General features: G+C 40.1%; 1 protein-coding gene across 4 annotated transcripts in view; it reads right to left on the bottom strand.

Moving 5' to 3' along the window:
* The window catches only part of ROCK2 (Rho associated coiled-coil containing protein kinase 2), a 555,405-nt gene that overhangs the window by 46,613 nt on the left and 494,887 nt on the right, over positions 1-13,905 (bottom strand). For 3 of the 4 annotated variants that reach the window (XM_050709456.1, XM_035562551.2, XM_035562553.1), the window contains one exon: positions 2,033-2,133. In XM_050709456.1, coding sequence (XP_050565413.1) covers positions 2,033-2,098 — 66 coding nt within the window. In that variant the 5' untranslated portion in view covers positions 2,099-2,133. Of the gene's footprint in view, positions 1-2,032; positions 2,134-12,620; positions 12,713-13,905 lie in introns of all 4 variants that reach the window. The other variant, XM_050709455.1, reaches the window with a different exon arrangement.

The following is a 13,905-nucleotide window of genomic DNA, read 5'->3' as shown; positions in this document are numbered from 1 at the left end:
TGTTCTTCGATAACCATTCAAGCACATGGAAAAAGAGCATCTCAAAAGCATCCTTAGTAGATGCTCTAACTGCAAATATATAATGAAAAAATGTCTAATAAAAGACTTTAAAATGAAACAATTGACTATCAGTGAAAAGACAGAGAGGAGTAAGAATAGACCATTTTCTTACAAAGCTCTCTGCAGCAGTAGCTTCTCAAATACATGGGGTTCTGCTGACAGTTTTGGTTTTGATCTCTTGCCAGCAAAGATATATAAGCAATACACCCACTAATTCTTTAAAGTCTTGATTGAAAATGCCATCTTTGGAAAAATCCCTCTCTGTATTTCATAAATTCTTCTTGATAGAAATGAAGCACAACTGACCCAGAAAGAAATAGGGAAGAGGGAGCGCTACATTCCCATGTTGCCACACTTGGATGAAATTGCCTTAAAAAAATAATACAAAATAAATAAATAAAAATTGCAGATTCAATAGTGTTAACTGCCACATGAATGACATCTAAACTCGCAAATTACCCATACGGCACATAAGTGGTTTTAAGCTAGCCATCGTTTTCTCCCACTCCATTTTTTGTTTCATGTTGAAAAGCACGTTATACAGTTAGCCAGGAAGAGTAAGCAAGCAAAAGCTTCACCTTATTTACACTGTATTAAACCACAAAGTTGAATCCACTATTCATCTGTTCTAATACACCAAACCAAGACCTCTTGTATCTATTTTGAGACAATAAATATTGACTTATTGGTAATGAAGGATCAAAATTACATCTGTTTAAGACAACACAACTTTGATCAAGTCACTGCTGCAAAGAAAACAAGGAATAAAAATAAACAAACAGTTGTAAAAGCTTGTATTTCTTCCCTGTTTCCAACCAATTTCACCAATACTAGCATGGAATATACAAATAATTTTATAAATGGGTAATAGGTTTATTACCATTATACATTGTGTGCCTCCTACAAGCACCACAGATATAACAACTTGCAACATTTCTCAACAAAACTCCGATATACTGTGTTTTCAAAAATACCTTATATTACCAGGTGATATGACCTTCCCTTCTTTCTAGTACAAAATTAGCACAGAACAGTAAAATGCCACTTCCATGCCAAAATCCCTAAGCAAAATACAGTTTTTGTTACCTTGTGGTAACGAGTAAACCAGCTTCAATTGCTGCAAATTAGTTGTTCCCCTTTCCATTGACTTCACATCTCTCACATCCTCTGAGAATGCTTACACAGAAAATTAGCATGGATCAGCCAATACACACCTACCTGTTAGCTCATGGAAACTTGTTTGTGCTATTCTCAGATTCCATTAGCTGCTTACACCTATAGCATGTTTCAAAACTGCCATATCAATCCGTCTCATGTTCCAATGTTTCTGCTATTTATCTCACAGATTGTCCTGGGAATCCAGGACAAATCAAAACTAAATGCAAACTGTCTGTGCATGATATATTAAGTCAGACAGTGTAAACTTTTTTGTTTTGTTATTTGGAATAGAATTTCTCTGCAATATAAATTTTAAAAGTAATCCATCTCTGACAATAGATATTATATAGGATAGGCTGTTGGGCAAAAATGTTAAGAGAAGAGTCTTAATGGAAAAAAAAATACACAAACCATATCAGTTAAATACAATGCAAGGATCAAAATTACAAGACAAAAACAACAAGTTTTTTTTTGGTTGCACTATTAGCTTCTTCTTTAATTGGAGGGTTTCAAACATTATTACGTGGTGATAGTTGTGGCCAACAAAAATAAAACTGCCATGAACTGCCTGTTTCATTTTGATGACAGTATGGCAAACTGTTTCCCAAGTCCTTCCCTTCCAATCCATCATATTCTAAACGTAGACTGTATTGGTTTACTATCAATAGAAATGACCTCAGGATACAATGAAAATGATTTCTACTTTAACATTTATTCTTTGTAAGAATGCATTTTTAGATATAAAGCATGCAAGACTGGGCAGAGTTTTGACTACAGCCATAAATCTGTTTAATCAATAAATCATCAATCTTACCAGCTGCACTTCTCCAAAAGCCCCTCTTCCAATCACCTTAACAACATCATAGTCTTCAGCTTTCATTTGTAAAGCTCGTATTTTTTCCACAATCTTCTCATCTAAAACAAATTAAATAAAATGTGTGATAATGCATGTGTTAACCAAACACAGTAATTTTCTTTAACACTTGCCATTTAGAGTCAAAATAAGACATTTGTATGCAAATGTTTAGAGCCTTCTTGGTAATTCTTGAAATCTGCAGTCACCATAAAAAAGCTCCTTTTGGTACTGTTGGAAAAATAACGAATGTGTATGTTTAGATGTAACAATTGAAATTTCCTTTGGATTTTGCCAATTCTCATTCTACACCTCTGATACTCATAAACAAGCTTCCAGGAAGGCTCTGATAAGGACAAGAACCAGAGATGCCCATCTTGAATTTTCAGACGTTTACTCATGGCCATATGCTGTGTTGCCACAATGATGGACACTATGGAGAACGCAGGAGCACCAAATCCCTCTTACACACAAAAGCGCTACAGGTGCAGCCTGCTCGTACACAGCTGAAGGGTTCAACAACAGTCAGACAGTGAGGAATACAACTCAATAACCTTCATGTACAACTTCAGGCTAGATCACGCTAGGATACGATTTCCGATCAATTTGTTCATGATATTGTAATTCATTATGTTTATGTATCTACTGGTCATCACAAAGATCCTTCCTTAGTGTTCACCGCTTCTGCAGTGTACACCAACAACTCTAAAAATTAGATCTACAATATCACGTTCTAGCATCCTCTGGTACAATATTCTGCAGGTAAGCTCTTTTTTTTTATTATTATTTTGGTTTGCAGTTGTGGGAATCTGTAAGGAAAGCCAATGAAATTCTGACCTTGGACAAATTCTAAAGAACTGCAAGGTCCAAGCCACTGTAATTTTGCAAATGCAGCATGCTAGTGAATGCACTCGTGGCTAAATGCATTTAAAAAAAATAAATTCTATTCACAATGACAAAGCTAATGGAAGCAGTGAGTGGAATCCACAGTACTGGACGTAATTTTTCTTAAATGTGCCAAATCTTGATGTTGCCCTCACACATACTTATAGGAAGAGCAGAAATGTGCAAAAAGGGCTGGCTCGAGCAAGACCTCTGCCAGGAAATAACATGAGCTTGTATGAAGAGCTGTGGATGCTTACATCCAGAGAGGAGTAAAGGTGTATATTGTGAGATCCCTGTTCACAGTCAAAGATTGTGGAATTCGATCCCAAGGAAGAAATTAAAAGGGACTTCAGACTTAACGGGGGAAAAAAAGGATCAGAGATGCAGTTAATTCAGTATGACATTAAAGACGGCATTGTCAGCGGGAAGTTAATGATAACAAATACCTGGTAAATAGTTTAACCATTCCTACATATTCCTGAAGGGCAACCTGGCAGGCTACAAGCAATCTATGACATTCCTGACCATCGAGAGCATTTCTTTTAACCCCAGTGACTAACAAGCCCAGTTAGGGAGGCACTCTGATCTGTTATTCACAAACCAGAAAGAACTGACCAGGGATGACAAAGTTAATGGCAGCCTTGGCTGAAGCGAGTGTGAGTTGGTGAAATTTAAGATCCGGAGAAAACTGAGGAGGGCAAACATCAGACCCTGGACTTCAGGAGAACAGACTACAGCTTGTTCAGGGGATTTACAGGCAGGATCCTGTGGGAAGCTACTGTGGAGGGCAGAGGAGTGGGTTGATCTTTGAAGATGACGTGTTCATAGCACAAGAACAGTCTGTTCTAGTTAGCTAGAAATCAAGCAGGCATGGCAGAAAGCCACACTAGCTGAATGGGTAACCTCTGCCTCAACTCAAGCACAAAAAGCAAAGGTTTGGAACACGGAAGCTGAGCTGGGCTACCCCATACCCAGCAGCAATATCCCATGCACACAAGGATGGAATTGGGAAAGTCAAGCTCAGCTGGTGCTGAAACTAACCAGGCTTATGAAGGGCAACGAGCTTTTATAAAGCAGTAAAACTATCAATAAATGAAAGAATGATGCGAATGTGGGCCCACTGCTCTCAGTGGCGTAGGGCTTCAGTGGCAAAGGACATGGAGAAGATCAAGGTACTCTGTGCCTTTTTTGGCTCAGGCTTTACTGGCAAGCTCTGTTCACAGGCCTCCCAGCTCCCTGAAGCTAACAGCAGAATGTCGGGCAGCCACTGTAGAGGAAATCAGAATTAAGGACTTAATTACCTTCCGTGGTAAGATGGAATACAAAGGAAGAACAGTGTGTGTGTCCTTTCCTTGACTGTAGCATGGCTTTCAACACAGCATCTCAGTGCATCTTTGTAGTCAAGCTGGGAGGACACGGACTGCACAGAGAAATTACACGGCGAGTGGAAAACTTGCTGAAGCAGTGGTCAGAGGTTCACCTGTCCAACTGGTTGCCGATTCCAAACAAGATGAGTTAGGGATTGATACTGCCCCATAATGTTTAGTGTTTTTATTAATGGCCCAGAAGATAATATCGGTCTCCTCGTTGCAGGTTCACTGATAAAATGGCAGGGAGCACACTGGAGGGCAGGGCTGCTCTTAAGAGAATCATAGAACCACCAAGGTTGGAAAAGGCCTTCAAGATCATCTGGTCCAACCATCACCCCACTACCAATGTCACCCACTAAACCATGTCCCTAGGCACCACGTCCAGCCTTTCCTTAAACACCCCCAGAGACGGTGACCCCACCACTTCCCTGGGCAACCCGTTCCAATGCCTGACTACTCTTTCTGAGAAGAAATGTGTCCTAATTTCTAACCTAAACCTCCCCTGACTTGACTTGAGGCTGTTCCCTCTAGTCCTATCACTAGTTACCTATGAGATGAGGCTGACCCCCAGCTCCCCACACCTTCCTTTCAGGTAGCTGCAGAGAGCAATAAGGTCTCCCCTGAGCCTCCTCTTTCCCTGACTAAACAAGCTCAGTTCCCTCAGCCGCTCCTCACAGGACTTGTGCTCCAGGCCCTTCACCAGCTTCATAGCCCTTCTCTGGACATGCTTCAGGGCCTCGATGTCCTTCTTGTAGTGAGGGGCCCAAAGCAGAACACAGTAGTCGAGGTGTAGCCCCACCAGCCAGAACGTAGCTTGAGAAAGGGGACCCAAGAGCCCTAGTGGACAACAGGATGAATGAACACGAACAAGCATTAAGCCTCTGCACCGACTGGACACTACCAGGCTGTTCTGGTAAATGCATAGCCAGTAGGCTGAGGGAAGTGATTCTTCCCCTAGTTGTTACTTCTGAGACCACATCTGGAAGTATGTATCTAGATTTGGTCTTCTCAGTGCAATAAAAAAAATAAATTAATTAATTAAACACTCCCTAGCCTAGTGGAAGACCACCAAGATGCTTGAAGGGTTGGACCACACAAGGTACACTGAGAAGTTGAAAGAGCTGGAGATGTTCAGCTTGGGAAATCCAAATGGCTGGCCTAAACAGAAGCTGAAGGTTGTAGAGCCCAGCTCTTCTCAGAGGTGCAGACTGAAAGGACAAGAGGCAACAGATGAGTTGGCACATCAGAAATCCCACAGAGTAGGAAAAGAATCCCCATAAAGAAAGTGGGACAGTACAGATTGTCCAGGGGAACTGCAGATTCTCCATCTTTGGAAATTTTAAAAATTTAACTGCACAAGGCACTGAATAACCTGATTTATGTCAAAACTGCTTTGCCTTTGAGCAGAGAGTTGGACCAGCTGATCTCCAAAGGTTCTTTCCAAACTGCACCATTCTACAATCCTGTGATTCTGCTGGCTTTCACTGCTACTAGCACTGTGGCACACAAAATTTGGTGTACCAATAAGACTTGTGAAAGAATCCAGAGTGTGAACAGGAAAAGAAGCTGAGAGAATGCAGAGACCATTTTCTAGAGCAAATCATGAAAGCTTAGGCAGCAAGCACACAACAGCAACAGTGGTTCTCCCACGCAAAATGTATTATTTTGTTCATGCTGTGAACTAATTTTGCAGTCTGAGAAGGAACTGCACTTATTCAAATGCAAATCAGAAGCTTTGGCACAAGACAGGGAGGACCAATGTAAATTTACAGGAAGCAGCAGTAGAGAAGGAGTATAAGCAGATTTCATGTCAGAGAGAATGTGCTATTCTCTGACTTGTTTGAGCCCGGAATGTTACATCTCACAAGGGAGAGGAATCACATGAATTTTATTTTCTAATGTTTCTGAGATGTTTCAAATGTTTTGAGGTGTGTGAGATGAGATGGCACGGATTTAAACATGTAACAGTAAGTTGTAGATCTACATAGCTCCATTACTGGTCAGAAAATCACAGGAATACTTCAAAATATGTGTTCAAAATATAATAGAAACATTATGAACAATTTTAATACAGTTCCAGTGAAACTCTTTACACAATTAGCATTGCAGTTAATACATTATATATATATTACGGCATATGTATTTTTATATCTATAAATATATATATTGTGTATATTTTGTGTGTAATCAAATGAGGTACCTGCTGAGGAATTACCAGTTTTATCATCCCTGTGAAGTGTTGAAGATGGAATAATACTACTAACTCTACCAAGATTTAATGATCTTTGAAAAAAAATCTACGGAGACAGATGTTGTGGGTGTTATATAGATGAGATGGAGTTTCTGTTTTCTCATAAAGTTTAACGGATAGGGAATAGATAATCGAAGCATGGAACTAACTTGAAGCAAAACAGGCTGCAAGAAGGCAAGCTCAGAGAAACCCTGAAGCAATGTCATATCTGCAGCATGCTGAATCATATGATTTGGTTCATGTATCACATAACACGACCTAACTCAAGGTGCAGGAGACCTTTCCAACACTATCCTTTTACTATAGAAAAACATTTCAGAAGGTTTCATGCGGCTCAGTTTGTATGCATAGATACCAGAGATTATATCTTACACACCAATTTGCAAAAACAGGAAGTCCAGCAGAAGAAAAATATCAACTTAAAATGTAGAAACAAGATGGACTGCCCAGTCCCAGAATATGATGGCATTCTGACATTTGAGTTAAAATTCCTAAAATGTGAAAATATCATCACCTATGATTCAGGTTTCTTCATTAAAATAGGAAGGACAAGGAATGCTAGACAGCAAGAGTGTTTAATGACACCTTCTGATTTACTACTTGAAAATGGCACTATAACCTTTAAACAAACGAAGCTTCACTTTCTGAAAGGGCAGAGTGTTTGGATCAGTCACTGACAGCTGGCAGCAAGAATGTAGCTGAAGGTTACAAGTGCTGGTGAAAATGGAATAAATACCTAACTAGAAGTATAAAACTGCGGGCGGCGAGGCTGGCGAGGCAAGCTTTCCTTCCTTTAAAAAAAAAAAAGTTTCATATCCAGGTTATTTTCTTGGAAGTTAAAAAGAACGTGTATCAGGCAGTTCTGGGGTGTGCATATACAAGGAATAGAGGAAGAAGAATGCAATGGAGTGAAATTTGACTATGTCTGATCTGTAAGAATAAACCACTGAGTGCTGCTATGAAGTACAGTTAAGTCAAAAGTTGCTGCTGTGGGCAAAAGTCTAGCCAGAAGTGAAGCTGAAGTACAGCCAGGAAGTGCTGCAATCTCACACCCTCCCAAAACCAAACAAAAAGCACAACAGAAATACTGAGGCAGGTATGCATTAAGTAAAGATGTTTGGGGAACACAAGCTGCTGGGCAATTTGTAGAAGGAGCAAAAACTAGGACTCAACTTCAGACAGGCTAACATCTCCTCCACAGAAAAGTAAGACACACATTTTGTTTTCCACAGATAAAATGAATAGAATATACAGAAAGAGAAAGTAGCTTTCCTGTGACTCACAGACGAGTCATCCCTGACCTAATGAAAGTAAGCCTGCACATACCCAAATGGAAAAATTTTTAATTTTCCATTTAATAACAATGACATATATTTCACAGCCCAGAGGAGGGCCACAAAAATGACCAAAGTGCTGGAACATTTCTCCCATGAAAACAGGCTGAGAGATTTGGGATTATTTAGCCTGGAGAAGAGAAGGCTCCAGGGAGACAGACCTTAGTGCAGCCATTTAATACATAAAAGGGGCTTATAAGAAAGACAAAGAAAGACTTTTTACCAGGGCCCTTAGTGACAGGACAAGAGATAAGGGTTTTAAACTAAAAGAGGGTAGATTTAGGTTGAATATAAGGAACAAACTTGTTATGATGAGGGTGGTGAGATACTGGAATGTATAGCCCAGAGAGTTGTGAAAGCCCCGTCATAGCAAGTGTTCAAAATCAGGTTGGACCTGATTTTAGTAGTGACAACCTGAAAGTAGTGACAGATGTCCCCCTGCCCAAGGAAGGACACTGGATTAGCTGATATTTAAAGGTCCCTTCCAACCTAAACCATTCTATGATGCTATTTGTTAATACATGCAAGACATCCTGTCTTAAATTTTGTGGGCCTAATTCATGCTCCTCTTAGAAAAAGTTGATTATTTGATACCTCCCCATCACTACGCTTAACAGAATGACAGCATTAAAAATGAAAATGAAGCCAAACCTGCTCTGGTGGCTGCAATGACCTGGCAAGTAGCAGCCTTAAAGAAGCCAAGAGAAAACAAAAGAGGAAATTAACTCATTAACTCAACATAAAATCTAAATTTCTAAGATTTCTCTTGGCATGCAACACTTCACCTGTGTCACTGACAGGAAGTACGTAACACAGAATTAGAATCATGACAGGCATTAATGCCATAAGAGATAATGAACTTCTGTTGATAACTGTATAGCACCTTCAAGTGACGTAACAAAATGTAAGCGAAGGAATTAGAAATGTTAATTTTGCAAGAAGTTCATCTTAATAAATACAACTCAAAGTAACCATAATTGCTTAGTTAACAATTGTTTGGAGACGAATACGGTAACAGCAACTTGCCAGGAAGTCTCTTCAAGCCTTTAGCTCACGCACAAGTGACATGCCTGCAGCAGAAGCTTCTTCTACAGTAGTTTGTTGCCATTACACCTTGGAAGTTCATCATCCTCCAAAACATCAGCAAATCACTGTAACAATAGAGGCTTCCAATCTTTGAGTGGTGCTGGATAATGCATAGGAAGTTGTTGATCAGTTTATGGAGTTAAGGCTTCTGGATTGTACCAGGTCTGTTGATGGAACCATTCCCTACGCAGCTTGGTCTTCCTTGAAAACCATTCTTCATTCCCTTCTATTCTTGACAATAGATTATCAACAATTAAATATATTTTGTGCATAAAATTGTCGCTTAATTATTTAATTTTCCTTCTCCCAGAAGTTAAGGCAGCTAACAGGCTATGGTAGTACCTGTGTGGAAGACAACCTGAAAAAGGCACAAGCCACCAAGACATGATTCAACACTTAGCAAATCTCAGATGGCAGAAAAAGAGACTTGGAAGAATTTACTCAATCTGTTGTCATAGCCTAGATGACAGGCAAGGAAAAGAAAAGGAAAGATTTATTACACCAAGACCATCCTGGAAAACTCAAGCTTCTTCTCTAAAATTAGCAAACTAATTTTTGTTCTCAGAGGACTATGAAATTCCTCTCATTGTTTTTGGAATTAGATATTACGTTATGCTTTCCTGTCCCATGAATACTCAGAAAAAAAAAAGACAAAAAAAGCAGTTTAAACAGAATCCTAACAGTAGACTAAAGCAACTTAGAAAACTGAAAAGGAGTGCCCCATGTGATAAATACATGCTCTACTTTGGTTCCATGTTTTGGAAAAAATGGCAAGAAAACAGAATAATAAGGCATGGTGGTTTTTACCCATCTGCGCAGCTGAACTCCACCACAACCGCTCTCTCACTCCCCCTCCTCAAAGGGAAAGGGGGAGAAAATAGGATGGAAAGGGCTCAAGGGTTGAGATAAGGACAGGGGGATCACTCAACAATTAGTCATGGACAAAACAGACTCGGCACTGGGAGATTAATATAATTTATTGCCTACCACTTTCAGACTAGAACAGTGAGAAACCAAAAAGCACACTAAAACCACCTTCCCCCATCCACTCTCTTCCACCTCCTCCCCCCAAGCAGCGCAGGGGAACAGGGAATGGGGGCTGCGGTCAGTCCCTGATGCTTTGTCTCCATCGCTCCTCCACGGTCACTCTCTGCCCCGGCTCCACGTGGGGTCCCTCCCACGGGATGCCATCCTTCCTGAACTGAGCCTGCGGGGGCTGCCCACAGGCAGCAGCTCTTCAAGAACTGCTCCCACACGGCTCCATACCACGGGGTCCATCCATCCCCCAGGAGCAAACTGCTCCAGCACGGGTCCCCCACGGGCGGCAGCTCCCCCCAGACCCCCTGCTCCTGCGTGGGCTCCTCTCCACGGGCTGCAGCTCCGGCCCGGGGCCTGCTCCTGCGGGGGCTCTCCATGGGCCGCAGCCTCCTCCAGGCCACATCCACCTGCTCCACCGGGGGCTCCTCCACGGGCTGCAGCGTGGAGATCTGCTCCATGTGGGACCCGTGGGCTGCAGGGGGACAGCCTGCTCCACCAGGGGCCTCTCCACAGGCCGCAGGGGAACTGCTGCTGTGTGCCTGGAGCACCTCCTGCCCTCCTGCTGCACTGACCTTGGGGTCTGCAGGGCTGCTTCTCTTAAGATGTTCTCACTCCTCTCTCCCAGCTGCTATTGTGCAGCAGATTGTATTTTGTGTGTGTTTTTTTCTTTTTCTTTTTTTTTTTTTTTACCCCTTTCTTCAGTCTTTCAGTCTGCTCTCCCAGAGGCCCACCCATCATCGCCCACTGGCTCGGCTGTGGCCAGCAGTAAGGTCCCTTTTGGAGCTGGCTCTGATCTGACATGGGACAGCTGCTGGGCTCTGCTCACAGAGACCGCCCCTGCAGCCACCCTGCTTCAAAATCTTTGCTACATGAACCCAATTCATAAGGGAAATCAGGTGATAAAAAAGTTTCTTGCATATTAGACACATGAAGAGGCTTCTTCTGCAAAGTGTTAACAGAAGCAGAATATACCAAACTCCTACAGTACACACAATTAATAAATTTTAACTCTGTGAAATGAGCTAACACTTGAATTTCAGCTTGAAACTATGCGTTGAGCTGAATATCAATTAATGTCTCATCTGAGATGGAAACTTTTCATATTAAAATAAGCCATCTACAAAACATTAAACCTGCTACTAATGACTTGCAGTAAATTTGAATTAGGGTGTATTCAAATCCCTGGGACTATGGTAAAAAAATGCCCTTCTCAAAGTATTATAGTGAAAGAATTGACTAAAATTGTCATGATTATTGCACCATTTCGCACAATTTTTAAAGATTCATGTAACGTAGATAAGAACACTTGCTCCACTTTGAATTATAGAGTGCTTAACTCACAAAATGGCCATGACACCTCTCTGCAGCTGCCTCGGGCCGCCTTTCTGCCTGGAAGAGGGATGCAGGCTCCAGATTCCCCAAACAGACCACTCACCAGAGGTCTGTCAGAACCTTTTGACAATAAAGCTCATCCAGGCATTTGCTACAGCTCTTCAGATGCTGACAAAAATGAGAAGAGACAAGAACTCGTTGTTCCCTAACCTAAGACAAGAACTTACTCTTCCATAAATTAATACTACTCCCAACTCCTCTTCCAACACCACAATAGCAAGAGGCTTCAGCAAGCATGGGTATACTCTTCCCTTCAACTGATAGTTACAATGGTTTCCAAAAAGACATAGATATTGGTTCAACTTTAAACTGCATAAAATGGCGAGGACAGTAAGAATCTGATTTTCTTTTTTTTTTCCTGTACCTGATCAGATCCTTTTATGCTGGTACAAATAGTGGAGAAGTGATATGAAAATCTGAAACTGATCTTTTTTTATTTTGCCTGACTTGTTCTAACAAAAATAAACCAAGAAAACTACCAACCCACCATCTGCATTAATTCTGATCAGCTCCCCAGCCTGGTTCAAACAAACCACACACACCTGAATTGGACAAGACTGAAACAAATTGCAGGTTTCTGATTCTTCCAGTTGCAATGCCAATGCATTACCAGCTTCAAAGGTCTAGAAAATTCTCACTTCAAAATGCTTTTTTTTCAAAAGCTGTAAATCACAGAAGATATGCAGCCCTACTTTTCATTCTCTCCCAGGCAGTACTGAAACACAAGTTACATTAGTAAATTCTTCAAAGAGATGAATGACTTCACAATGTGTGAACCAAAATAGTCACCTCTTACACATTTTTGGTTTGTTCTCTCCCTCACTCCCCAAAGTACAACAGATAAGGATAAAGTGAAAACACTTAATTAACTACTGTGAATTTAAAGACTTGTCTGTCTGTAAGTGACAGATTTTTAAAAACATATCTGAGGTCTCTTTATCTGTTATTCGTCTGTTTCAACCGAAAACTGACAGCGGACTTAAAAAACAAGGGCAGTAATAAAACTGTGAACCAAAGAAGATGATTGTGTTTCTGCCACTGCTGGTAGCACGGCTGCCACATCAGATGCTTACTAATATTTAACACAGCAATGGGACAGAAGCTGGGGTAGAAGAAGGAACAGCAGTCTTCAGAAAAGGGAACAGACAGCAAGAATATCCAGGGGCTGAAGAAAAAAAAAAAAAAGTACATACATTTTCCAAGGTTTCGTTGTTTTCCCATAGCTTCTATTTTGAATGCCTCATAAATACTGGTCCTCGTAGAAAATGTTTCTAGTTTTGTCTTACTGCAAAAATAGTATTCCAATGTACATGCAGATCTGAACAGCTCATAAAAGTTACTGTCATTTAAATCACTTTCATATTTTCTGCAAATAGGTCTTTTCCTCTCACATCACACTTATAATACACAGTTGCAGGTAACAAAATTACTTAAAATCCTATTCCTGACCTTTTCTTTTAAAAATATCTACTTGCATTCATTTTAACTTAGGACTAAGAAAAATCCCAAGGTATGCCTCCACTTCTAACCCGCTGTTTCTTATTTATTCTGTATTCAAGCTATGGAGCTCTGCAAAACTTCACAGAGAAGCACTGAACTCCAAACATAAGAACTCACTACAAAGGACTACACCAGCAACCACTTATTTGAGAGGCATGAATGGAAATTCAAAGAAGTCCTAGAGCAATGGAGAGCAGACTCATAATTCTTACTGGAAATGAATCAAAAGAGGAGTGGCTGATAGACTGCATTCACAGTAACCTTGACACATGCAAATTTTTTTTAGTTTAAACAACAAAGAGTTATCCCAAAAAGTCTTACTCACTGCAACTTATATTTTAAAGCAAATAATCCACTATTTGTACAATATTTTGTTTATGTATATACGTACATAGATGAAAAACATTTTAAGAAGATAAAGTACAGTTACTCTTAAGTTAAAGTCAAAATAAAGTTAACTCTTACTGTAACAGTCTTAGATTTTCACATGCTCAATAAACACTAAAATCCTGTCAACAATTAATTTGTGCAAAATCGAACATTTACACAAAGGTCCAAAAATGCACCCATAGATTTTACGGTACAAAAATTAAGTTTTAAAATCAACAGAAGACGTCTTTGCTAGGTTAAATAAGACTTTATATACAGTGTTTACATTTTGCATAATTCTTACTTCATAATAACTGGGATATGTTTTGCAAATTACTTCACAGCACATACTCAAAATAAATATTTAACATAGAAGGATTTTTCTAACTGTAGTTTTAAAAATTACACTCTACAGTCAGTATTTTCCAATACATTTTCATCAATATAACAACTCCCTAAAATGAAACATCTCCATAACAAGTGGTCCTTCAAAGCCTTCTTTAACATCTTTCTTAATAAAGTCAGAGGTACAATAATTAGTAAAAAAAAAAAAAATCAGCAATGCATTTCTGACCACTCAGCTCCTACAACTACAATCACAACAATTTT

This window comes from Cygnus atratus, chromosome 3, assembly GCF_013377495.2.
Source record: "Cygnus atratus isolate AKBS03 ecotype Queensland, Australia chromosome 3, CAtr_DNAZoo_HiC_assembly, whole genome shotgun sequence".
Lineage (NCBI taxonomy): Eukaryota > Metazoa > Chordata > Aves > Anseriformes > Anatidae > Cygnus > Cygnus atratus.
This window is presented reverse-complemented; position numbering and strand designations above follow the sequence as displayed.